We start from the raw sequence: 27,343 nt of genomic DNA on the forward strand, positions 1-27,343 counted from the left end.
TATTGCTGTTGATCTCTTGCTGTGTCTCATTTGTAAATATATATATTGAGCTTTATCATAGGTAGATATGTATAGGAAAACAGTGTAATACATATCTGCGGTTTCAGGCATCCCTGGGGGGGGTCTAGGAATGTATCCCTTGTGGGTAAGTGGGGGACCGACTGTACCTAACTACAACCCTTCGAGGTTTAGCATCACGATTCCCACTGTACAGGTGAGACAATGGAAGCTCTGAGTGGTCCCGTCATACACCCAAGGTCACACAGCGATGGAAAAGACAGGGTTCAAACTCAAGTGAGCTTGACTCCAAAGCCCAGGCTGTGGTTGAAGTTTTAAAATTTGGATATTCGAGTCATAAAAAGAATATGTGTAACATACATCTAAGATGCAAAGTGTAATAATAAGATGACTGCCTGTGGCCCCACAGCCCCACTGGGGACAGGACGGTCCCCACATTGTCTAGTTGCCTTGTGTGTCTGGTGCCTCTTGCATTCGCCTGCTTCTCTCCAACCCTGACCCCCATCCAAGGTAACTGCTTTCTAAGTTTTGGGCTCATCATCCCCTTGTTTGTATGTTTTTTATTATTCTATGTTGTTTTACCAGATGCGTTTATGATAAATATGTGCAAAGATAAACCGTCTAGTTTTGCTTGCTTTTGAACTTTACTTAAATGGTAACTGTACGTCTCCTTCTGTGCTTGTTATCTTCCATATGCTTTTTTTTTTTTAAAGATTTTATTTATTTATTTGACAGAGAGAGACACAGCGAGAGAGGGAACACAAGCAGGGGGAGTGGGAGAGGGAGAAGCAGGCTCCCCACTGAGCAGGGAGCCCGATGTGGGGCTCGATCCCAGGACCCTGGGATCCTGACCTGAGCCAAAGGCAGACGCTTAATGACTGAGCCACCCAGGCGCCCCTTCCATATGCTTTTGAGATTCACCCAGTTGATGTATGTGGCTTTAGTGTAATCATTTCCATCTCTGTGAAATTCCATGGTTTGAATATATCACATTTTATTTATCCAATTTTCTGTAGAAGAACGTCTGGGTCATTTCCAGTTTTGTTTTGTTTTTCTTTCCTTTTCTTTTTCTTTTTTCTATTACAAAAAATACTACTAGGAAAGTTCTTGATCATGTCCTCTGGTGCCCACCAGCAAGGGTTGTATATGTCAGGGCTGGAGTTGCAGGATCATAGAGACTGTATGTGGTGCTTTTATTCAATACAGCCCCAAAGTAGCTATACCAGTTTATCTGGGAGCCCATCCTTGGAGGAGGATCTTTTCTGGGGTCAGGGTTGGGCTTAAGAAAGTGGGTTCCAGACTGATGACTAACTGGTAAGTCTTGATACTAAGTTTGGGGAATACCTACCCCGATGTGTAGTCATTCACATGGTAATTCACAGAGCTGTGTGCAAACTTGATAGTTTCTCTCCAGTGCTGAGCCTCTGGGGTTGGAAACACCTGTTCAGTTATTGACCAACATCCCAGGCGAACCAAAAAACCCCAGCTGATCTTGTCCCACATGGGAGACTTGGCATGTTGGCCAGAACATGTGAGCTTGGGGGATTTCATTTTCCTTTTTTTGTTTTTTTGAAGATTTTATGTATTTATTTGAGAGAGAGAGAGCGAGAGAGAGAGTGAGAGAGTGCACAAGCTAGGGAGGGGCAGAGGGAGAGGGACAAGCAGACTCCCCGCTGAGCAGGGAGCCAGACATGGGGCTCCATTCCAGGACCCCGGGATTATGACCTGAGCCGAAGGCAGATGCCCAACCGACTGAGCCACCCAGGTGCCCTTATTCATTTTCCTTTTAAAAAATGTTTGATTAGGTAATACATTCAAAGAGTTAAAAATTCAAAGTATAAGATTATATAAGGAGAGTCTTACTCCTATATCTGACTCCCACTTGCCCCATCCCCCCTCTGAAAGGTTGTCACTTTTATTAATTTCTTATGCATCTTTCTAGAGTTTTCTTTATGTACAAGCAAAAATGAATGTAAAGTCTTATTTACGCCTCTTTTTACTGAAAAGATAGCATTTTCTACATATGATTCCACCATTGCCTTTCCACGTGACAGTGCTTCTTGGCTGTTGTACTCCGTGTCAGGACACAGAATGTTCCATCATTCTCTTTAAGATCTGTGTGGTATACTGCTGCATTCCACAATATTTATGTATCATCTACTATGTGCCAATGTCTCTGCTGAGTCCTGGGGTTAATGATGAATCAAAGCAGACTTTAGGGATCCCACAGTCTAAGGGCATGCAGACCAACAATTAGGATGAAGTATTCTAGGAGCCAATCTTCCAGAAATATTTACTGAGTACCAAGTAATTGTCAGGCATTGCTCTGGGCGCAGGGTGGATGATGGTGAATAAAGCTGATGGAACGCCCCCGCCCCCTGGGTGGAGCTGGTGCTCTGGCACAGAGAGTGGGGGACTCTGGGGGCCCGCGGAAAGCCCCTGACCTGGTCTGGGGGTCCGAGAAGCCTGGCTAGAGGAAGTGATGTGTTAGCTGACGACTAACAGCTAAGGAGGAATAGCCAGGGGAAGCGCCAGAGACGGGCATCTTTGGGGAACCGAGACAAGTTCTTGCGTGTGGAGCTGAGGGAGGCGGTGAGAGCCGAGGGGAGCAGGCAGCGGCCAGTGGGGAGGGCGGCGGGGAGGGCCTTGGGGACCACGGAGGGATTTTGTCTGTGTGGACGCCGCGGGGAGGGCTGGTGTGTGGAGTGGCTGGAAAGGAACAAGAGGGCTGGCAGGAGCCCCACGGAGAGGGCTGAAGGTGGTCTAGGCAGGATACGCCAGCCGCCTGGACCAGGTGGAGCAGAGGGGAGGGGGGAAGGGAATGGTTTCCAAGAGAGTGAGGAGGTGGTGTTGCCTTAGTGGGCTGTGCAGGCAAGGCCGGAGGGAACCTCAGCCATCTCCTCGGAGCCTGAGGCTAAGCCCTCCTCGGTGGGCTGTTCTGGGGCCTCAGTGACACAAGGAAGGCTCTCCACAGTAACTGGTCCATCCCTCACCCCTCACCCCTGCACTTATTTTCCTGCTTTTGTCCAATCTTAAGAGCTTCTTTAGAATTTTTCTGTACTTCAATGAGGGAAACCCACTGTCTGGCCCTCTCAGTCCCTACCCCCCCCCCAGCCCCCCCTACACACACACACACACACACACACACCCACACACCCCACGCAGATCCATAGGCACACATGTCCCCCCACCAGCACACGTCCTAGAGGGAGCCTCCAGGTGTGCACCCAGCAGGCAGGTCCTCGTATCCTCAGCCTACCGTCATAGCGGGGCCAGCCACACGCGGCTATGGGGTTTGGGTGTCGCAGCCGGCATGGCTGTTCCATGGCTGCCACCGGCCTGTGTGTTCCTGGGGACAAGACCGCCGGGTGGGTGCTGGCCACACATCTGACTCTGCTGGGAGTGGCCTGTGGCTGGTGACAGGGCCGCGAGGGAGCCTCTGTCGAGGGGGAGCAAACAGCAGAAGAAGTCAGCATTCCACCAAACCCCCTGGGGCAGCGTGGCACCCAGCCAGGCCCAGCTCAGTTTATTTGGTGATAAGATTAGTCCCCCCCCACCCCCCAGCCCCAGTGGTGTGTGCCGCCCAGAGCTCTGGCCTGGATCCTCCCTGTTAGTCATTAGCAGCCTGGAGCTGCCCCTTGGAGCAGGGCTGTGGTGGGACAGGGGAGGCCTGGGTCGGAGCCGTCTTATTAACTGGGGTCTTCTTCTCTGAAGGGATGGTGATGGATGGGCCCCCCCGGAAGTGCTGCCCACCCCCCACTCTGGGCTCCAGTGGTTTCACTTAGCCCAGAGGGGCAGCCCCCCACATGCTGCCTCCCTCTGCCAGCACCTGCCCCTAGTGGGTCTGTACCGAGTCACATGAAAAGTTCTGTCCTGCTCCTGACTCTGGAGAAAACTCAAAATGCCCAGTATTTAGGCCTGGGGTCGACTCTCCACGTGGCTCTGGCAAAGACAGAGCCCTCATCCTCAAGCTGTAATGTGTCTGCAGGCCGGGTGGGCCTGGCCAGGGGCTCTATCACTCCGGAGAGCACTGAAAACAGAGCTGCTTCCTCAGGGACAGCTCCGAGCGTGTGTAACCTGCTGTCCGAGGACGGTGTGCTTGGTTTAAAGATCCGCTGTCACTGTCTTGAAATTGTTAATCATTTTTGAACAAGGGGCGGGGCATTGTCATTTCACACTGAGCCCCGCCTGTTATGTAAGCCAGTCCTAAATTTTGTTGTCTTCTCTTTAATATCTTTTGAATTTTGAACTATGGAAACATGTTTGTTTGCTTTTTATTTTATTTCACTTTTATTTTATTTTTTTAAAACTTTATTTGAGAGAGAGAAAGAGCACAAGCAGGGGGAGTGGCAGGCGGAGGGAGAGGGAGAGGCGGACTCCCGGCGGAGCAGGGAGTCCGATGCGGGGCTCGATCCCAGGACCCTGGGATCATGACCTGAGCCGAAGGCAGACGCTTAACCGACTGAGCCACCCAGGCACCCCTTGTTTGTTTTTTAAACTTAATAACAAAACACCAAGAAGGAGAACAGTAAAGAAGGACACCTTTATTGTTTGTGGTGCACATTTAGAAACAGGTCATGTGTCCACTGCGGGCCATGAGCTGTTGTGTATGCACACCTGGACACCATACCTGCAATCCGCAGTCGGACGGACTCCCAGCAGAGCCTGTGTGGCATGCAGAATGCCACCCCTGTGAAGGACACAGAGATGATGCTTTGCTCCCAGACCCATGCCACTGCCCAGGATGAGCCAGTCCTTACTCCACAGCTGGGTGGGGAGACGAGGCTCCCCAAACTCTCCTGCTGACCCCTCCCCCCCAGGATTCCCCACCTCCGGGGCTATCTTCAGAGTCAGATGACATCAGAAGTCCTATGCTAACATCCCAGCTCTGCTGGGAACTCAGGGCAGAATACTTCTGTGGAGACAGGAGACTTCCATGGCGGGCATTGATGTGGCCTGGGAACCTCTGAGCGGTCATCTTGTCCACCCCCTTCAGGCTGGGCCCTGTCTATGCTGTCTGTTGCCCAAAGAGTCTGCAGGGACGGGGAGTCTATGAATTTTCCTGGCCCCTCATTCTAGTATTTGTCACTGATGTGGATTTCTTGCCTGAATCATTCATGTTTCAGTTTTTGCCCATTTCTTGCTAGGCGTAAGAAATTGGGATTCTCCTACCCCACAGATCTCACAGGGTTAAACATGCCCACAGCCTGAGGACCAGTTTTGAGGATCAGAACAGAGAGAAAAGCACCCCCCTTCAAGTGTGACGCCTCCACGGCTGGCCACTCAGCCTGCAAGGGGAGGAGCACTGCTGCCCTCTGGTGGCCAGTCAGCAGAGGCTCAGGGAGCAGCTGGGGGGGCGGGGTCCCCTTTGCTTGTCACGGGACAGCAGGTTTGAGTATTCGTGTAAATGTCCTTTCACTGTTCCTGGAACACAGCAAGCTTGTCCTCACCTCAGGGCCTTGGCTCTTGCTGCCTCCTCTCCCTGGAATGCTCTTTGTCTAGATCTCTAGTGTAGTCTGTTCATTCTCTAGTCCTTGGGCCAACTGACACCTCCTCAGGGAAGCCCTCCTGGACCATTTTGTCTGAGACAGCACCAACCCCAGTTCCTGTCCCTTTCTATCCCATTTCCTTGTTTGCTTTGTTCAAACGCTTATCTACTATTTGAGAATATCTGTTTCAATTCTGTGTCTACGGCTTCTCTCCCTTATCAGAATGTGGGGTCCTAGAGAGTAGGGTCCTTGTTGATTTCATTTGTCACTAGACCTCCGTGCATTGTACATAGTAGACACTCAACAACACTTGTTGAAGGAATAAATAAATGCGTATCAAAGACAGCAACTGAGATTTAAGCAGAGCTTCTGGTCCTCAAAATCATGTATTCTGAGGTGGGCACATACCACCCTCATTTGACCGACGAGCAAGCCAAGGCTCAGAGAGATTTATAGGAGTCATCTGAGCATTCAGCAGAGAGGAATGAGCCAGTCCTTGGTGGCTTTTCCTGGGCTCTCTCAGTCCCATACCTTGGAGGGGACTGAGCGACGTTCCAGGCCTGAACCGTGGCCGCCAAGGGTTGAGGCAGGCCCCCACGTGAGGTCCAGGCCCTCACCTTCTGGCCCTGGTGACCAAGGGAGCCTGAGCTGGGCCCTGTTGCAAAGCTGTGCTGTGGTTTGCGGGTGTGTGGTGGCGGGGGCAAGGAAGGCCCGTTCACAGGAGAGTAGAACAGGACTCCGGAGACAGTGGCCTGGCCGTCTGCAGAGATGTGCGTTCTGGAGCAGGGGTGTGTTCAGGGAGGGCGGGTGGCAGGAAGGCTGGAGCCAGGGAGGGAACTGTGCCTCCTCCGGGGCCAAGATTTGGCTGTGACATTCTGGGTTCCACTGGGGCCCCTGAGGGCCCAGCCATGTCCTCACTACGCTCAGCCTGAGGCCGGGGCTGCACTCTGATCTGGACCCAGTACAGACTCGAGGGGGTGGAGGGCTCTGGCTGCAGAGCCCAGGCTGCTGGGGCTGGGCTTGGGCAGGTGGGGGGCTGGTGGGGGCCGGGATGCCCAGGCCCCACGCAGGCTTCGCTGAGCACCAGGGCGGGAGTCTGGATGATCAGCAACATCTACTCCTGGACTGGTCTTCTGATGAGAGCTTGATGGAGTCTGTGAGGTAATTCTCTAAGATGCTTCGATACTGGGGAAGGAAAAGAGAAGCCAGAGTTCACACCCTGAGGGGCAAAGAGCCTCACCTGCCTTCTGTCTCTTACTGGCTGGTGGTGGTTGGGCTTTTTGTTCCCTCCCTATGGTGTTGTTAGGAAGCTGAGGCCCCCGGGGGGTGAGCACTGGTGTTCCCCACCCTCTTCTTTCCTCAACTCCTCCTCAGGTTTTTCCCAGGAGCCCAGAGCAGGTGGACGGCATGAGTCTCCTGACCTCCAACGAGGCCCCACAACTCTCCGTTCTCCAGAGGGAGCAACTGAGGTGACATCTGACCTCAGGCAGAGATGATGACAGCCCACTCCTCCTTTCTGCTGGAGACCTCTCCCCACAAACACCCCCACACCCCAACCTTCTCTCACCACGTCCACCTCCCAGCCTCCCCCCACCACTGCCCGGGCACCTGGAGAAGCCCCGTCAACCCTCTGCCCTTCCCATGGCCTCTATTCTCCCTAAAATAGACTCAGCGTTTCCGCCGGGCCCTATTTGCTTCTCTGCCCACCTCCCCAAACCCTTGGGTCCCAGCGATGTCCAGAGAAAGCCTCTCCGCACCCAGCTGGCCACTTCTCTTCCAGGATCCACCCCGCTTGGCTCAGAGGCGAGGGTGGGATGGGGCAAGGGGGCCCTTCCTCCAGGAGATGGATTCGCGGGCAAAAGGGTCTCTTCTTAAAGGTCTCTCTACTCTGCCAGGCTCTCACCGGTCACCGGGCTCAGGCGTCCATGCCCCCCACAGCTGGCATTGCGTGTGTGAGTGCACGAGCTGGTGGGTGTGCACTCACTCGGCGGGTGAGTGCCTCTCACCCCCTTGGTGTGGCCCCGAGCAGCACTGTCCCCACTGGTGAATGTCACGGCCCTAATGCCGTGGCCCTGGCTCCCAGGAGGTGGTGTCAGGGCTCACCGGCTGCACCCTGATGATGTTGCCTCCTGAGACCCATGACTCACTGTCACCCCCAGACTGAGTGGTCATTTCGGCTGACGTGCAGAGCTCATGGTGCTGGGCCGGGATCCAGCCCTTTTCCAAATAGTTTGTTTCTTGAGAGCCCTTGTTTCTCAGCCCTCCCACGTAGGGTCTCGCGGGCCTTAGTCGGCCTGCGTGATGGGCCTTGAGGATCCCTAGACAGATTATTTAGAGTTATTAGAATTTATATAATAGTAATTTTACAGGAAGGCTTAGTGCTGGGGGTGAGGGCAGTGTAGGCTCTGCAAGAGGTCTCTCTCTCTGGAGATGTCCCCACACCCCAGATTGATCTCCCCCTCTGCTGGGGAGGAACCCCCACTGCTTATGCACTTGACCCAGGACACCCCAGGGCTTCCCTAGCTCTCACCCTGAGAGAGCAGAGTCCCACCCGATGTGTCTGAGAAGAGAAAATGGGGCCGAGCGGCTCCTTCTCGCCAGCACCGTCCAGCCTGGCGTGCGGGCCCCAGGCTCTGCAGCCCGGGCGTGTCCAGTCCTCCTGCTGGCCCCTTCTGCTGGGTGCGGGGCCCCCTCACACCGCAGAACGAACGTAGTTACAATCCTGACATTTCTGAACCTCCTAGCGAGGGCCGAGGAAGAGCAGAGCGTCCCCGGCTAAGCCCCCTCTACACCGAGTAAGCCATCTCTGCCTGAGGGGAAGGTTTTGGAAGGATTCTCTTATTGTCTGGTATTTTCCGGGTCCCCCCCTCATCATGAAAGCCAGAGACCTTGACTGGGATCCGGAACTTTCCTAATTGGGTCTTTGGACCCAGGAGGCAGGGCCTGTTGGTTCATCACCTGCGAGTGTGCCCCACCCTCCCGTCCACCCAAGGCCCCGCTGGGACCCCAGAGCCCCTCCTGACCAGAAACCCCTGCCATCGTCCACAACGCCAGCCCCCGGGGAAGGAGATTGGGAGTGCCCCGAGGCGGGGCTTTCTGAGCTCCTTCGCATTTTATTCTAGATTCAGATGGAACGCTGCCTCTGGAAGGTGTGAGAAACTTCCTTGTTCATTACACTGGCAAAGCCTGAGGTCTTCACACCAGCTTTCTTACACCCAATAATAGTCACGCCTCCACGGGTCCGTGTTATCAGAGTGCTTCCCATTTGTGACACCATTTCGGCCCGTCATGGCATCATTTGGCTCCTCAGATTTCCCACAAAACTTTCGAGTAACCGGCAGGCCACAGTTAGGTCTCCTGTGTAATTCTTTCCTCCAGGCCCTGGTCTCTAGGTGATGGGTGCATCTAGCTATAAATTCACATAGTAGTGTCCTCACGCACGCACCTGATGTGCCTAAGGGATGTGACTGACTGTTGCAGTCTGTCCTTTCAAGTCTGGTCACCTCTGTGGTGTCTTTAGATCCTGCAGCTGGAGGACCTCAAAAAGGTCCTATCATTTCAACATGCTTACCTGCTAGCCAGCCAGCCTGCTTCCCTCCTGGACGTGGCAACTACGTCTTTGTCTCGCTAGCTTCGAAGGAACTGGGCCTCCAAGCTGCCGATCACTCCACAGGGACCAGGTCTGACCGGTCCCAGCAGGGATGGAGTGCCAACTGGATTTTGATGAGCAAAATCTCATCATCCCAGATCCCCTGAAGCAGGTGGTGTCCCTTCTTGGATCATGAGGGCATTCTTAATCATATTTTGGAATAACTAAGTACCCTCCTCTTTGAAAGTGGCCGGATTGGGATACTAAAGTAACTACCTACTATCTTTTCTTTCAACATGTTAGCTGAGGACCTATTCTGGTGCTGGACTCACAAATCACTCTTTCCAACCAGAGTTCACTGCAGAACTCAGATGTTTCGAGGGACTACAAGTGTCATGCGCCCCAATGGACCACATCACCCTCTCCTCTTGTGATGTTCCTGCTCTCCTAGCTTGGTCCCTAGCATTCTATTCAATCATGCCTCCGGTAGCCAAGCTGGGAACCTGGTCATCGACCTAAATAGCTCCTGGTTCCTTCTCTCCTATATTCGACCATCATCAACCCCTGAGGCTCCCCTCCAAAGTCTATTGAGTCCACCCTGTCCTGCCATCTCCATTCTCTCATGCCTGGACTGCTGCAGTCCCTTCTCATCCACCCATGGGGCCATCCTCCATGAAGCAGGAAACACCCCTGCCAGAAACCCGTATACAGAGCTCCTGTTTTAAAGCAGCTACCTTTTGTTTAATGCCTTCTTGTACAATGAATTGCTTTATTTGGCCCTTGCAACAGCCCCATTATTCTTATTTGTACTTAAAGAGAGGCAAGTGGTGGCTGAGGGAGGCTGCACGACTTGCTGTAGGACATACAGTAAGAGGAAGAGCCAGGACTTAACGTCAGATGTCCCGGGCTTTGGAGCCCCAGCCTGGGGCTTCCCTCCCCTGCCCACCCCTCACATCTGCCTCTCAAACACTCCGACTACCTCCCCGGGAAGGAGGGGCAAAGCTTCTGTAGAAAATGTCTTTGAAAACGTGTTTGACTTTAAACTAGAGATGTGCAACATCCAGTTTCACCTTAAACATCCACGTGAATTTTACATTCTATGCTCTGGTAGTTTGTTTGCTTTGTTTTAATGCGAAAATATTTCTCCTTCAAGTTTCTGAGTAAAGAACACGCCCGGTGGGGTTTCAAGGTGCCGGGTGAGCCCCCGTATGCCTCGGGGGCAGCAGCGACGTCTGGACAGTATGCACCTGTGGCGTGAAATCCGAGTCCTGGTTGGGGCTCTCCAGGCCTTCCTGATCTGTGCTGCTGACCTCGTGGGCTTCCTCGCTTGCCCCATACCCCGCTTCCCTTCATGCCACGTTTCCTTCTACAGACGGACCCACAGTTGGTTCCTCATGTGGGCCCTGCAGATTGGTGCCTGGGCCTCTGGCCATGCCCTTCTCTCTGTCCTTCTCCTACCCCCCCTTCCCCCCTCCCGTGTCCAGTTGCAAACTGCGTATCGTCTTTCAACACCCAAGTCACATACCACTTCTCTGGGTAGCATCCTCACCCACCCTCTCCACCAGCCACCACTGAGTCATCTCCGTGCCTTGACTTTGCTCCCTCTGGGGCACTTACGTCTATGACAGCCTGTTTGTGAATGTCTTACTCCTCTACCTGACCTCAGAGCCACCGAGGTCCGGAGCTCCAGCCCTAGCCTGAGAACTCAGTAAATGTTTCTGGGATTTCATTATTTCCATTTTACAGATGAGGAAACGGAGGCTCAGAGGAGTCATAACGACTTGCCCAGGGGTCTACTTGAAAGCACCAGAGCAGGATTCGAATGTAGGTCAGCCGGACTGTGGACACCATACTTGTGACTTCCAGACATCTCATCAGTAAATTTCTGCTGTCGACATGAGGGACTGACCTGGGCTTGCTAAGTCATTCTTTTACCAAGTGGGATATTAAAACAACAACTACGATCACAACCACCACCAAAACAGAACCAGTAGAAAAGCTCCAGAAAGTTGACACAGCAGGAAAGATGTAACTTTAAGAATAAAGGGCACTCCCTCTTCAGAAAGGGCAGATGCTGACCACACTCAGGCTGTGGGCTGAGGGAGCTTCCCTGTGACTCATCATCTGGCAAATCACTGTCTCGTGTTTGTGGAGGGCCATTTATCACAGATCACCATACAAGGTCAAACAACATTCCTCCGCTTTCCAGGGGAATGGCATGAGCAGGCTCATCTGGGGCTTCAGAGCCAACGTTGCAGATGGTGTCATAAAACCACACCTCTTGATCATGCGCTAGAGACGGGCACCCCCAGCTTCCCTTTAACCTGAGGCAGCGAGGGCTGGGGGCTGGGGGGGGGGGGAAGCATAAAAACGGCCTGGCGGGGGCAAACCCTGAAATGAAGGTGCTGAGAGGTCTGCATGGCACGCTTGGGGCCTCTCCCTGGGCGGGCGGCCCCTTGGAGGTGGTTGCCGGCTCTCTCCCTGGTGGACGCCCACAGGCAGGGCCAAGGAACATTCTCTCCAGGGCCATGGGCAGCACGGGGCCAGGCAGCCGGTCCCCCATAATGACGGCAGGCACCTCCACAGAGGGGAAACCCCCAATCTCCCGTGCTCCTTTCCTCAATTCAGAATCATTGCTGCCATGAGCTTCTCCCCTCTTCTGAGAAGCCCACCCTGATTAAATGTGGCAGAATGATGAGACAAGCTGATCCCTTCCCTGTGCTGATCACTCATGAACCCTCTTCTCAGTTTCCAGACTCCATATTGGAAGGGGATGAAAACCCTGCTACCGCTTCCAGGCAGCCTTCCCTGATCTTCCCGTCCTCCCCTCTCCTCCCGCACAGTTGGGCTGCGTGCCCCTCCTCTGAGGTCCCCCACCAAACGCTTCCCCAGCATACGTCTGTACTGTGACCACATGTGGGCCTGTCAGCCTGCCTCCAGAGAGCAAGGGGCCCCGAGCCTTGCACTCTGCCCCGCACAGATGATACACTCAACACAGGGTCCACAGCTATCCGGCTGTCTGATTGGAGGACGTCAGCAACTCCTGCAGGCTTGATCTTGCACTTGGACAGATGCGTGGCCCTGTGGGGCTTCTCTCCCACCAGCCAGGATTGAACTAGATCATCATTTCTCAAACCCTTACTGCATTAGAATGCCCAGGGGTGAGGTGCAGAACCGTATGTTTTAGAAACTCCATAGACGGGCGCCTGGGTGGCTCAGTCGGTTGAGCGACTGCCTTCGGCTCAGGTCATGATCCTGGAGTCCCGGGATCGAGTCCCGCATCGGGCTCCCTGCTCGGCAGGGAGCCTGCTTCTCCCTCTGGCCCTCCCGACCCTCCCCCCTCTCATGTGCTCTCTCTCATTCTCTCTCTCTCAAATAAATAAATAAAATCTTTAAAAAAAAAAAAAAAAAAAAGAAACTCCATAGATGATGATCAGCCAGACTCAGGGGCCACCGACTCTACCCTCTAAGGGAGCTTTATACTTGTGGCCTTCTGGGGCTCAGAATCAGAGTACTGCTGAGCCCATTCCGGAACTAATGAGGACGATGAGCAATCCTGCCCTGCCCACAGCCCTGCCTGCGCCCGGTGTGTTCTCTGGAAGCTCCCGAGTTCCCCATCCTTGGGGGCAGCCCCGGCCATGTTGCCACCATAGCCACTCACCCTGGACAGAGCCCGACTGGCCAGCATCTCGAAGGCTTGTACCACATTGATGTCATTCTTGGCACTGACTTCAAAGTAGGGAATATCCTTCTCTTTACACCAGCCTTGGGCTACCTCCGGGGGCACCTGAATGAGGGGAAGACATGATCACTGTCCCTGTATCATCACCGCCGCCATCCCCACCATCATCATATTGCCCCCCGTCACATCCCCACCATCTCCCCTCCACTCCCATTTATCGAGAATCTTCCATGTTTCCGAAATTTTACATGCATTTTTTTTTTAAGATTTTATTTATTTATTTGACAGGGAGAGAGAAAGAGAGTGAGTGAGTGCACAAGCAGGGGAAGCTGCAGAGGGAGAGGGAGAAGCAGGCTGCCCGTTGAGCAGGGAGCCCGACATGGGGCTCGATCCCAGGACCCTGGGATTCTGACCCGAGCTGAAGGCAGACGCTTAACCAACTGAGCCACCCAGGCGTCCCTACATGCATTCTTTCTTAACGTAAATCTATGAGATGGTTATTGTTAGCTCCATTGTCCAGATGGGGAAACTGAGGACTGTGCTCAGGGTGTGTGAGGTTGAGCAGGATTTGAATACAGGCTTGGAAGAGAATTAGAGCCCACTGACTAGGCTGCCCTCCTAAGGCTCACACTAGGCACTTCTTCCTGCCATTGGCTCCTTCTTCAGTCCCTTCAAAAGGAGATGAACGTGACTCACGCTAGTCAGGGTGGAGGACTTCCATCCCCTGAACAGGTTGACTAGGGCCTGTGCCCAGGAGGTCTGTTGCTGAGCAGAGACTCAGGTCCTTGCTAACCCTTCTTCCCCAGGGTAGAGTCCTAGGAACAGTTGGTAAGCTGCTTCTATGGGCCAGATACTGAGTTAGATATCTTGTCATATTAATCCATTCAATCCCCCCAGTGACCCTGTGAGATGGGTCTTTTTTTTTTTTTTAAGATTTTTTTTTTTTATTTGAGAGAGAGAGAGAGAGCACAAGAGGGGGTAGGGTCAGAGGAAGAAGCAGACTCCCTGCCGAGCAAGGAGCCCGATGCGGGACTCGATCCCGGGACTCCGGGATCATGACCTGAGCCGAAGGCAGTCGCTTAACCAACTGAGCCACTCAGGTGGCCCCTGAGATGGGTCTTAATAGCTCCACTTTATAGGTAAGAACATTGAGGCTCAGAGGGGTCTAGCAACTTGCCTCAGGGCACACAGCTGAGAAGGCAGAGCGGCAATGCAGCCCAGTGGCATCGGGGCTGCCCTCTGCAGGGCACCGCATGGGGACTCTGCCCAGCTGCCTCCCCCACTAGACCACTGTCTCCTTGAGCTCAGGCTCAGGGTCTTTTCAGCTCTTGACCTGGCACCATGGGCCACTCAGTGCGGGGAGAATGAGTACATCTCCACCCGACTGCAAACGGCCGATCAGGGTTTGAGCATGTTGGTTTGGAAAGCGCCTGGCAGTCCCGTGAGTTACTTCCAAAGACAGTTGGAGCCATTCAGTTTAATGCCTAATCAATTATTTCTGGGAGGAGGAAATGGCCATGTATCGAACATTGCTGTGCTTGATACTTTGTAACCATGATTTCATTTTACTTAAGGGGGCCAGGGTTTTTATCATGGACAAAGGACATTCTGCCTCTCTCCCAGAGGACAGCACAGCCAGGGGGAAATCAGATTGCCTCCCTCACTCCTGCAGGTTCTAGGAATGGCCGTCTCTTTGGGATTAAAGGAAGCATCCCTGTCCCATCTCTTTGGCCCTTGCTTCCCTGGTCTCAGGCGTGGCGGCAGCACCAGGAGCTCACAGCTCTCTCTCCCAGTGACACCAGCATTGGCCCGGCATTGGGAAGCTCGCCACCTGAGACTGGAGGGTGCGGCCTGAGTTCAGCTAAGCAGCCTGTCTTTTGGGGGGCTAGCTGACACATCCACACCCCATGCCCAGGTCCTGGGGGGAAACCCTAGGCCTTGGTCTTGGCCTCTGATCTCTAAGACCCTCCTGCCTTTAGGCGGAGGGCCCCAGAACTGGCCAGGACTGCTTCCTTCCATGGAGCACGGATGCCCAAGGCCTGGTGAGCAACCAAGAAGGCTCACAGTTCAGGAACATTCTGAACTCTTTGGAGGAAGGGCCAAGCAAGGGTGGCTGGTGCTTCGTACTGTCCTCACCAGTAACCACAAATAAATAAGCATTAGGAGCTCACCGTTGTACCTGGATGGCACCTTAGGAATGCAAAGGGCTTCCTACCTTTTAAAATCCTCCAGTGGGAGGACGGGACTTACTTCTTACAGTGCCTTCCTGCCTTCCTTCTCTCTATCCACCCCCAGCCCAACCCCCGCCCCCACCAGGTGATGAGCATGCACTGGAGTTGCAGTAAAAACTGAGGTCAAGTGAAAAGACGTCAAGGCCTCCCCTTCTCCAGGATGTAGGGAGATCTTTTATATTTCGTGGCGTGAGGAGCAGAATCAGTGCCCGCGGAACCCAGCAACAGAGCTGGGAGGACAAGCCTGCGGCAGCGACCCACTCAGCGCAGCTCAGCTCTGTTCTCTCCCACTGGACAGTGACGGGGGTCTGTCTGGTGCCCGCTTGTGACAGGCGTTTTCTCTCACTTGCCCCTGATCTTTCTCTGCTGGGTTTATATGGAATGGTTAAATACACGCTCCAAAATGTCAGTTGAGATTATGCTGTAAATTAACCTTCTTGGGGCTCCTGGGTGGCTCAGTTGGTTAAGCTTCTGCCTTCAGCTCTGGTCATGATCCCAGGGTCCTGGGATTGAGTCCTGCATCGGGCTCCCTGCTCAGAGGGGAGTCCGCTTCTCCCCCTGCCTCTAACTCACTGGTGCTCTTTCTCTTTCTCAAAAAAAAAAAACCTTAAAAAAAAATTAACCTTCTTTTCATTCACCCCTTCTCCTTCCCCACTCAACCTCCACAAGCCGGCCTGGGAAGAAAGCCACCCAGACAGCCCCTTTCACTATTCACTTCCAGTTCTTGTTGCGGTTTCATGATTGTTTAAATCATCTTGTCTTTTCGTTATTTATAAAATGACAGTTCTTTATACTTTAGGCTCTGACTGTGGCAATAAATTCAGGGTGTGCTACTTGGGGGACTTGGGAAATATGAAATTTTTAAAAGCGTTACCTGGGTTAATTTTGCTTTTGGCTGATAATATATACTATTAACGCTTTCCTTCTGTTACAATTTTGCTTGTTCATCAGAGGCCAAAAGTCTGACAAATCTAGCTCAGTTTGCATAATTTTATGTATGATGCCTTTCCATCTCCTATGCATTTTAAATGATCAATTGTATAAATGTTAACAGTGAGTCAGGTACATCTTAAACCACTACCAAAAATAACAGAATATTTTCAGAAAATACAATTCCCGTGTTATGGATCAGTGATGAGTTAGAAATTGCCTACCTGAGCATAGAGCAAAGAATTCACATTCCAGTGAATAAATTCCTTGTAGGATGGGTGCTAGCAGAGCTGTTCTATCAAACTGATATTTTTCCACTATGACCTTCTATAGGAGGAATAGGTATTTTTTTTAAAAAGTCAATAATTTCTTTAAAATCATTCTGGTGATAAATATATGTACGTATCATACATACATATATATGATACATACATATATAATACACACATATGTATGTATTTTATTGTGGTAACGTATACAACATATACATAAACATAAGATTTACCATTTTAACTATATTTAAGCGCACAGTTCAGTAGCGTTAAGCACGTTCCCGCTGTTGGGTATGCATGGATGGGTATCACCCCCACGCATTTCCGGAACTTTCCCCTCATCCGAAATCTGGCAATATAGTTTTAAATATTTATTTCCTTTTTAGGAAGTGGGAAAAACTTGCATGCTTTCTCAGCCCATCCCGTGGAGGAAATGAGAGCGAGGCTAGCAACCCCCTCGGTGAATTAGGCTCGTCACATGCTGCTTTCTGGCAGCACTGCCTTTAGTCCCCAGGCCGGCTCATGAAATCCGAGTCCGGGCTCCAGGTCGCCTGTGAGGACACTGGAGCTGACCAGGGGCACACAGCGAGCATGGCTTTGAGTCCCGAGAAGGCGCTCCTTCAGGTGGCCCTCGGCTCTTACCCACTCACCCCTGTGCCAGTGAGAGCCCAGAGCACGTCTCTCAGCTGGCCTTCTCTGTTCCCCAAACCCCCTGCGAAGCTGGGACAAAACAAGGGACCCTGGAAGGCAGCGGCTTTCCAGCCTCACCCCTCCTCACTCACGGTTCCTCCTCTCCGCTTCCCTGCCCTCATTTCATTATTGCTGAGCACTTCCCCACCTCTGGTCCTTACTCTACCTCCCCCACCCTCACCCCCACCTTGCCATGCCCTTGGGTGGGGGGCCTTGCCTGCAGAAAGACAAACTCCCCTCACTCTCCCTCCTCCAGGGTCCTCTCTCACTTCCCCGGCTTGGCTGAGCCCTGGCTTTTCCGGGAGTCTCTGTTCCCCCTGTCACCCTCACCAGTGGGGGCTATCTCCGTGTGTCACTCACCACAGACCCCAGAGATGGGGATGGGCTTGCCTGGGGCCTCACTGGGCTTCTTTCAAGTCTCTCTCCTTCCTCTCTCTGCAGAGCAAAGCCCCTCCCCTGAGGCTTGGATGGACCCCCCTCCACCCCTCGGAGTCATCACCTGCTCTTTCCGTCCTGCTTGTTGTCATCCTCATCCCGTGGCCCCCACCTCTCAGGGTAACCTCACAACTCCTGCCCCTCCAACAGAATGCATCTTCTCTCCACTCAGCCTCTTCTTCCCAGGTCTTGACTCAGGACCTCCGTCAAATATTGAATCTGGCCTCCCATTCTGTGACACAGTCTCCTTCCCTTCGACCTCTTTCCGCCCTCCTTCCTTCTGCTCTGCCCTTCCGCCTTGGACACTGCAGCTGCCTGCTCCTTCAAACCTCCCCTTGGCTCTCTTTCTTTGGTGGCTTGTCCATGCCCCCACACCTCTACTCTTCAGCTACTCTTGTCTGGAAACACCTTAGTCCCAGGTCCCTCGTTCCTGGCTCTCCACCCACGTGTGGCTGCTGGAGAAACACCCAACCTGCAGACGCCAGCTTTAATTCCTGGTCTCCTTCTTCAGCTGAGCCTCTAGTGTCACCCACCAGTTCTTATCTTTGTCCTTGACTTCTCTCCAGAGTAACTGGCAAAGCTTCACCATGATTCCTGAGACTTCTACTTGGTTCCCTTCCTCCTCCTGCTCAGTAGAAGCTGGTGCCTCTGATTTCACTGAGAAAAAATCAGACTCTCAGGCTTGGAATCCTTCAGCTTCCCACCCTATGACCTACAGGTTCATGAAGCAGGATGTTAAAATGGAAGTTTCAGCAGAGGCGCTACAATTTGATGGATGTCAGATATAAAGTGGGTTGGGAGACAGACCGCCCCGAGACCTTGCCCATTTCCAAAGGTTCATGACCAAGAAATTGTTAGATGGCTCTAAAACCCACAGCATGGATATAAAAGGATTGAAAGGAGGATTAGAAAGGATTTCTTGGGAAATAGCTGTGTTGTGGGTATATGCCTTCCCCTTCTGCAAGAGGGAGAATAGGTAAAGACTCACCTCTAGCCAAAAAAAAAAAAAGAAGGCTTCAAGGAGGCCACTTGAAAAGCTAAACATACGACCCCTGTAGTTTGGTGGATACAGCGGACAGGTGCCTGACATGCCTTCGAGGGATCTAAGGCAAAAGGCAACAGGGCAGAGAGAGAACAGAGAGAGAGTGAGAACCAATCACCCTTGCCCCTACAAGGGAGCCAGAATTCGAGGGCAAGCCTTGTGAAGGAGATGGGGGCTCCACAGAGAGCTAGCCGGCCTGGGGCTGTTGTAAATCTCATCAGGAGGGCTGCCTGCAGGAAGTGGTGCCCTCAGTTGGGTGGAGGAGGAAAAATCAGGAGACGAGGAGAGAGAGGAGGAAAATGCAAGACGCTTGTCATAGGAGGGACAGTAAATGCTTCCAGTAGAGGCTTCTTAAGGACCCAAAGGTAACCCATGGAAGAGACAACTTGAAATACCTGCTGGGGCCAGAGAGTACAAACTATCTTGTGACAGTATCCATCAAATAAGGATTTTCCTGCTCTCCTGACTTCTCCCTCTTGCTTCATTTCTAACAGGGTCTGAAACCAGAATTATCCAGAGAAGGGGAGGAAGTGTGGACACATAAAGTTGGCAATGATATGCAAAGGACCATTCCCTCCACCTAGACCATAGTTTCTCACCTGTAACTGCCCCAAGTGGAAAAAAGAAAGGGAGACACCTTGCCTTTTAATGAACTTAGGACTTTGATTATTATCTGAGACTGGATGTTTGCAATTAGAGAGTTGACACTGAATTTGAAACCTGAAGTGACCATAGAATTGATGATGCCTAGATTTCTATTTCCAGCACAGACATCTCCTTTGAAGTTTTATTCTTGTATATTCTATTCTTGTATATTCTACTGTCATCTCCAATTAGTTGTTCTACAAGTTCCTTAAACTCAGCACATCTAAACTCGTCTCTTTCTGAACAGGAGGCTCTTCTTCTTCTTTTCTTTTTTTTTAAAGATTTTATTCATTTATTTGAGAGAGAGAATGAGAGAGAGAGAGAGCATGAGAGGGAGGAGGGTCAGAGGGAGAAGCAGACTCCCTGCCGAGCAGGGAGCCCGATGCGGGACTCGATCCCGGGACTCCAGGATCATGACCTGAGCCGAAGGCAGTCGCTTAACCAACTGAGCCACCCAGGTGCCCCAGGAGGCTCTTCTTAATGATGGTGGTAGCTTCATTGGAAGCACCATCATCCACCCACCCATCCACCCATCCATCCATCCATCCATCCATCCATCCAACCTGTCCATCTGTCTGTCTGTCCATTCATCCATCCATCATTCCAAATGATGCCTCAGTTCTATCCTTTTCTCTATTTGAACCGTTGTGAAAATGTAGCTCAAATATGATGGCTCAGTTCCTCATTTCTTTTCTCTATTTGAAACACTAAGACAACCTTGTTCAAACGGCTCTTTTTGGTGTCATTTAAGCTTCATTTGGCACAAGAGCATCTTTTGCAAATTAAGACTACCTCTATTGTTTTTTCATTAGTACGCAATAAGGAAAGAGCTCTAATCAATTCCACTATAGCAATAAACACCTATATGAGCGGGATCACTATAGCTACGAGGCAGACCGGCTGTCATGTGGTTAGCCAGATAATCTGGAATACACTCATGCTGATAAAATATATTCCCAGAAAATTAATGGAGTCAAGAATTTATAACTGCAATCCCCCGCCTGGCCCTGGGTAGAAATACTGTTCTATAAGTTAATTCAAATTCCACCTGCCTTCCTCTGATGCCTTAATTCTTCTATTCCCTGTCTCTAGACAAAATTGCTTTCACTCACATCATGCTATTTCTTGCCTTTGCTCATGCTGAATCCACCTCCCCTAGGAAGCCCTTTCTATATTCTGGGCTTGAGTGGATGCTCTTTCACTGTAGTCCCCAAATATCCAAGGTGTATCTCTATCATTGCATTTATCATAATCATCTTTTAGAGTGTCTGTATCCACTACTAGACTGCAAGATTCTTAAGGCAAGGGCTGTGTCTGATTCAGCTCTCTATGTGTGGGTTCTACCACAGGCCCTGGTGTGTAGTAGGTGCTCACACAACGTTTGGGGACTGAATGGAAGTATGGACGGTACCTGCCGGTCTGCGAGATCGATCTTGTTTCCCAGCACCACCATGGGGTAGGATGGCTCCACTGGAATAGTTTTGGCCAGAACATCACCCCGCCAGGTATCCAGCGCTTCAAAGGACTCTAGGTCGGTGACATCGAAAGCCAGGATGCAGCCATCGGAGCCTTTGTAGAATGTGGACACCATGGAGCGAAACCGCTCCTGTCCGCCCGTGTCCCAGATCTGGAGGGGAAGAACAGCCACCCCATCGGGCTGCGATGAGTGCCTGGAGGTGGGCCCAACTGGGTCATGTGATGGCAAAGTTGCCCTTCCCAGGTAGGAAACAGACAGCCTCGGCACAGGCGCTTGTGGTCCATTCACCCACGGGCATCTTAACCCTGTGGCCCATGTACACTACAGCATCTTTGCACTATCATCTGGACTCTCATTTCTCCCCTGGGTCATCAAGACAGGCACAGTTATTCTCACTGTATAGATTTGGACCTTGGGAGTGACTTGCTCAAGGCCACTTACCAAGATTTCCAGTGAACCTGAGACTAGGAGTAGGGTCTCCCAACCCTTGGATTTGTCCTTTTTTTTTTCTCCCAGATCAGGGATCAGCAATTTTTTCTTAAAGGGCAACATTGTAAATATTTTAGGCTTTGCAGACCATACCGTCTGTTGCGACTACTCAATTCTGCCATTGTAGTGTGAAAGCAGCCATAACCATAAGTAAACAGTGGACATGATTGTGTTCCAATAAAACTTCATTTACAAAAACAGGTGGTGGACCACATTCGGCCCATGAGTTGAAGTTTGTTGATCTCTGCGCTAGAGCTTTGTAGCTCCCGGTGCACACTGCTGTGTGAGTGGCTAGCTAGGGAATGTGAGGTGATTTTCAGGGACGCATGCTGAAGAGGGGAAGGCAGAGCTGCTCACCTGTAGCTTCAAAGTTGTGTCGTCCAGGATGATAATCTTGGAGAGGATGCTGGCCCCCAGTGTGGTCTGGTAGTCCTCGTAAAATGTCTTGTGCACATATTGGTGGAGGAGGGAAGTCTTTCCTACACTGAGCACAAATCCCCAGACACATGTGAACGACGTACACACACACACACACCCCATTCTCAGATCTTGCCATGCCCCTCTTGCTGCCATCTCTCCAAGATTCTGAATTTCTAACACTTGCAGTCCAAGGACCACAGTGGGCAGCAAGGGATTAGGGAATGGACTCTAGAAGCCGGGACCCATCCAAATAAAGCAGATACCAGGCAGCCCGACTCCCAGGCTCTTTTGCCATCTGAGCTCTCTTCCTGGGGGTGGGATGTCCTCCCTGGTGCCACTCTGAATCAGAAAGGGACCCATGGTAGGTAGGAAATATTCAGGAGGTCTCACCGCCCTTGGGTAGGGGCTGCTTCCTAACTGCCACACCCGAGCTGATCTTGGCTTACCCCAGGGCTCCGATGATGATGAGCTTCAGGTCCACCTTCTTCCGGGGATTCATGGAGGGGCTTCAGAGCCTGTAGGGAAACAGAAGTCAGCTGCATGCTGGTCAGAGTCCCCTGCAGCCAGAGTCCCCTGCAGGCTGGCCTCTGCTTTCCCTCCCTTGATGTGCAGATCACTGCTCTGGGCCCAGACTCAGGTGGGGTTGTTCTCCAAAGGAGATGGATGATCAGCAACCTTTACGCCAGCTCCCCTCCAACTTCCTCTTGGGGCCTCCCCAAGGCTGGAAGCGTGGTGGTCCCACAGGACAGGCACATCGCTCACCCTTTAGCTTTACCAACCCTGCTCTTGGAGGCAGCCAGGAGCGCCAAGAAGAATGGACGGGACTGAACAGAGGCCTTGAGGACAGTCAAGCCTGGAGCCAGGGATGGAGGGCAGTGTGGGAAGAGGAGATGGGGGCAGGACAAGGGGTCCATTGTCAGGACTGCCTGAGAGGCTTTGGATGGGAGAGTGCCCCTCCCCCAGCCCGAGGTGTTGCTGCAATCACAGAATCAAAAGGCTCTTCTCCAGTGCAGCTGGTGGGGGTATAACTGGTATGTGTTTCTGGAAAGCTACTTGGCAGCGAGTATTGACAGCCTTAAAAATGTTCCTGCCCTCCATTTCTAGGAACTGGTCCTAAGGAAATAATCTGAAATGCGGGCAAAGATTCTTGTTCAAGAATGTTCTGCACAGTATTATTTATAAACACCCAACAACAAGGAAGTGGGTAAATAAATTATGGCACACAATGAACTATTACTGTTGAGTTTTTGAGAATATTATATTAATATGGGGAAATGCTTATGCATAGGGTCTAAAGACTTTTAACAATTATTTTGAAATTATTTAAAATTTTAAAAATTATTTAAAAAAATAAAAAAAAATTATTTGAGAGAGAGAGAGCATGAGCAGTGGAGAGGGGCAAAGGGGGAGGGAGAAGCAGACTCCCCACTGAGCAGGGAGCCCGACCCGGGGCTCGATCCCAGGACCCTGGGATCATGACCTGAGCCGAAGGCAGACGCCTAACGACTGAGCCACCCAGGCATCCCTTTTATGACTATTATTAACACACAAAAGGAGCTTGCGGGGACCGACACTATTGGTCTCTATTTTACTGCTGAGAATACAGGTGTTTAGAGACAGGAGGTGGTTTCTCTCTAAAAATACAGCCTATAAATGGTAGGGCCTGGACTGGGAGCTGGGATTTGAATCTTGGCCTACCTGTTCATTCTATTGTCTTCCATAAGACTAGAACAAGGATCACACACCTGCCACTTGGTGCCCCTGTCAGAGAGGCTCAGGGCTGGGTGGTGTGGGCTTGACGTGGGGCAGCGAAGCTGGTGTGCTTACAAAGGGGAAGTTGGGGGTGAGGGCGGGGGAGGTAGACAGTGTGTGTGTATAACAGGATCAATATGCGCTACCTGGGAAGCTCCCAACGTGTAATCAAAGATAACATACAACATAAAAGTGGGCAAGGAATATGAATAAGCAACCAACAGAAGTCTTATGAATGATAAGTAGTAAGCTCTGAAAGGATACTCAACCTTACTCATTTTTAGAGACGTAGAAAATTTAAAAATACCATTTTTTTTTTACCTGCCAGAGAGTGGCAAAAATTAAAAAGACTGATGGTAACATTTAGTGTCAGCAAATGTACAGGGGAAGGGCTATTGTATATGGTTGATAGACTACGAAAAACACGGCCTTTTTTGGAGGGAAATTGACAATATCAAAATGTAATACCCCAGATTCTAATTTTAGAAATCTATCCTGCAGAAACGTACCTAGGCTCAAACATACCTTTATACAAAGATGATTGCTGGAGAACATTGTTGTGACCCAGTGCCCATTGATAAGAGAGTCTCTACATAAATTATAATCCATTCAGACTTTGGAATAGTAGGCGGTTTTAAAACGAGTGAAGTAATGAAGTAGAAAAATATGATAACAATTTAAGTAAAAAAGAACATCCCTGAACATTTTGTATAGTATGATCTCAATTGTATAAAAACAACAACCTCACAGGTGTTGACCATATATTTAGTATTATATTTGTGCTTGTCCTGTATATACAGAAAGCTATGGAGAGAGACACACTAAATGAATAATAGGAGCTGAGGGAAGGTAGATGAGAAGCTAGGGGCTATTGTTTTATTTTATATATGTCTTGTTTTAAAATTTGTTACACAAGGCTCAGTGTTACTGTAATTAAACAATATCAAATATAAAACCTTAAAATTTCTTTAAAAAGAGCACATGGGTGGATGGCAGCCCAAAGTCATCTGAGTGTGACTTCTTTATTTATTTATTTATTTTTAAAGATTTTTAAAAAATTTTTTATTTGACAGAGAGAGAGAGAGCACAAGCAGGGGGAGCAGCAGGCAGAGGGAGAGGGAGAAGCAGGCTCCCCACTGAGCCAGGAGCCCGATGTGGGGCTCCATCCCAGGACCCCGGGATCATGACCTGAGCCGAAGGCAGACGCTTAACCGTCTGAGCCCCCCAGGTGCCCCTGAGTGTGACTTCTTGACAAGACAAATTACTTTTGTGTCTGGGGCAGAAGAGGGAGGTCCCCTAGTAGCAGGGATTGATCAGGAGTTTTGGAGTCAGAATTCTCCATACATTCGTGACCTTGGGTGAACTGCTTGACCTTGGTGAGTGTGTTCCCACGCGGGTGAAACAGACATGGCTCACGGCTGTAGCTTATTCTGCAGGGTGGCATGCGTCATTTTTTAGAGCACAGGCTCCCCCAGATAAATGGTTAACAATTGCATGGGATGGGGGTGGTGGCAGAGACCAGATTTGTAGCACCTGCCACCTTCTGCGGTGTAGATACTCCCACCATGGCTGGTTTCAAGCTACCAGTGTGGAGCCAGCTCCAGCGCACTGTAGAGGGACCTCAAAGATGATCTAGTTTAACTCCCACCCAATGTTTGAGCCATCTTGACCATATCATGGAAGACAGAGCTAGACCTGCCCCCATAGAGCTCCTTCCTTCCACTAGCTGTGGATTTCTCCTGGGGCCACATAAAGCATGCTCAATCCCTCTGCCACATGCCAGGCCTTCTTAGGTTTCAAGGCTTCTCCTTGAGTTTTTCTTGAGTCTTTTCTTCTTCACACCCTTGTGACTCACCTTGGCTTTGACTCTGAGCTCCCTTTCCCCATCCCCACCATCCCCTGCCCCCAGGCCCCTTCCCTGGATGTGCCCTTAAAGTATTCTGCCACTGCAGATATTTGCTGAGCTTGCTATTTAAAATAGCCTGGTCCTTGCACCCAGGATAACTAGCAGCAACAGGAGGGTGACCAGGACCATGTCATTGGCGAGGGAAGGCATCTTGGCAGAAGACACTGGCTGGGCTCACCAAGGAGGCATGTGCAGATTTCAGACGTAGCTGAGTCCCTTCCCATGTCCTCTGGGCTCTGCTCTTGGCTGGACTTTGGCAACAGCTGCCCTTTTGAGCCTCCTCCCACTCACTCAGCTGCCTCGGATGCTTCAAACCTGGGCATCCTCCTGGAGGCCAGGCTGAGTCATAACCTTCCACTGTTAAATAACAGGGAAAAGCAGGCTTGGAAGGCAGTGCCCTCCTTCAGCCAGCCCCGGTCCACCCAGAGCAAAATGTGCAGGTGACTCACTGTCCACTGCATGTGACTAACTCGTCTCCCCTTCTTGCCTGGCAGTCCTTCTAAGCCTGGAGCCCTGGTCCTGCCCACCCGCCAAAGCTACGGTGTAGCTCAGTCCCTGGGGAGCAAGAAAGACTGGGTTGATGCCCCCCCCCCCGCCGCAATGACAGCCCTAGGGCTCGGGGCCAGTCCTACAAGGACTCTTGGATCTGCTCTGCTCTTACCTTCTCACTTCCCTTCTCTCCCTACCCCACTGGCCCCAACCAGGACCCAGGTACAATTTTCTGCCTTGCTGGTGTTGGGTGAGGTGTTATTTCTGCCGACTAGGAGGCCCGTGAGCAGGGGCAGATGGGAATTCTGAAGCAGGCAGTCTCCCCACCTTGCTCCTACTACCTTACCCCACTTTCAGTGCCTCCCCTCCCTGCTCCCACATCTTGGAAAATGGTAAATATATCCACCCTAAAAATAATGGGATTTACAATCATGGGAATAAAGTTTGTCTTTGAAAAGAAGCCATCTATGGAGTGAAAGCTTTATTGCCTTGAGGGAAGGCTCACGAGTCTGCCTTACCCTCCTAAATCCCAGCAGGTCTAGACCTGCTCCCTGGAGGAAGTGGACCCACAGCCCTGGTTTCAGGAGGTTCAGTGCTTGCTCATGTTCTTTAAGTTCTTTGGAAGTATTAGTCCTGTCTCCCTAAGTAGAATGTCAGTGCCCAGAGAACAGGACACTGCCTCCCACTTCTCTATCCCTCCATAGAGCCTGACCCATGCTGGGAATATTGAATCTCCAATAGTCATTCATTCATCCCCATCTATCCATCCATCGGTCCGTCCATGTGTCCATCCATCCAGCACATGTACTATGTGCCTACTCTGCATCAGCACTATGTAGATCTGAGGCTACAGACTAGTTATTATCTCTATCTTGTGTGTTGGGGCATCGATTGACAAGCTCAAAGAAATTATTTTTATTAATGCATAATGCCTAGCAATTATAGGGCACTTGGCAGTTTACAAAATGCCAGCATAGTCCAGTGGGTTCCTGAGCCAAGAACAACTAATTAGTGGCAAGCTGAGACTAGAACCCAGATCTGTCCAACTCTGTTCATTGCTTGCTGAGCATTGCAGAGCCGTGCCAGGAGACATTTATGATTTAGAACAAGAGGGTCACTTTCCTACTCTAGGAGTTCCTCCTTCCCCGATGAGACCCTTTGGCCAGAAGGTTCCACCCAAGAAGGTGCCCTGTTCATGTGGCAAGCCTACCCAGGGCGTTAGCTGACCTCCTCAGCTGAGCCAGCAGCTGTGTCCTCCTGCTGAGACCAATGCAGAGCCCTGAGCCGGGCCCCAGCTCCCTGGGCTGGGCGGGGAAGTCCTTTCTGTCTGGCTCGCTACCATGCCCTAGATGTTTCTCTGGCGTGGGGGGTCTTGGGGTTGGATCTAAGCCTTGCAGCTGCCAGATTCTAAGCCTCATCCTTAACATGCCTTGCCTCTACTCCCCCCGCCCCACCCCCAAACCCCAGTACCTCTGGGGATTGCTGGGCAGACAGAAGAACCGAAAAAAACTTCCAGGGCACTTACAGCTGTGGCTGCTTAGCATCCGGCCTCCGAGGGCAGGCGGCGTTCTCTCTGAGTCCGGGGGTCTCCTTGTAGAGCAAAGTTCTCAGCCGGTTCAGAGGAAAAAAGCTTTGGATCAGAACAGCTTGTTGAGGCCAAGCGACTTCTGTTTCCTTCCTCTCCCTCTCATGCACAGACTTGGGAAAGTTGCAAAAGAGGCCGGCCCTGGTGAGCTCAGCTGTGTGGGTGGAGGGGGTGGGGTGCAATGTGAAGCTCGGCTTCAGAG

General features: G+C 51.3%; 1 protein-coding gene across 3 annotated transcripts; it reads right to left on the reverse strand.

Moving 5' to 3' along the window:
- Positions 1-4,542: 4,542 nt before the first annotated feature.
- Positions 4,543-27,320, reverse strand: RAB7B (RAB7B, member RAS oncogene family). 3 transcript variants are annotated; one of them, XM_081825121.1, is made up of 6 exons: positions 27,027-27,320; positions 21,856-21,924; positions 21,347-21,473; positions 20,435-20,650; positions 12,758-12,883; positions 4,543-6,692 (listed from the first exon to the last, which is right to left on the reverse strand). In XM_081825121.1, exons 2-6 carry the CDS (start codon positions 21,906-21,908, stop codon positions 6,612-6,614), a joined length of 603 nt encoding a protein of 200 aa, XP_081681247.1. In that variant the 5' UTR covers positions 21,909-21,924; positions 27,027-27,320; the 3' UTR covers positions 4,543-6,611. The 3 variants fall into 3 exon arrangements, with proteins under 3 accessions (XP_081681247.1, XP_030893229.1, XP_030893230.1); XM_031037369.2 differs by having other exon boundaries at positions 27,082-27,318; XM_031037370.2 differs by lacking the exon at positions 27,027-27,320 and adding an exon at positions 22,189-22,234.
- Between the last annotated feature and the right edge of the window lie 23 nt (positions 27,321-27,343).

This window comes from Leptonychotes weddellii, chromosome 6 (genome assembly GCF_054177405.1).
Source record: "Leptonychotes weddellii isolate Sample4059 chromosome 6, ASM5417740v2, whole genome shotgun sequence".
Classification (NCBI taxonomy): domain Eukaryota; kingdom Metazoa; phylum Chordata; class Mammalia; order Carnivora; family Phocidae; genus Leptonychotes; species Leptonychotes weddellii.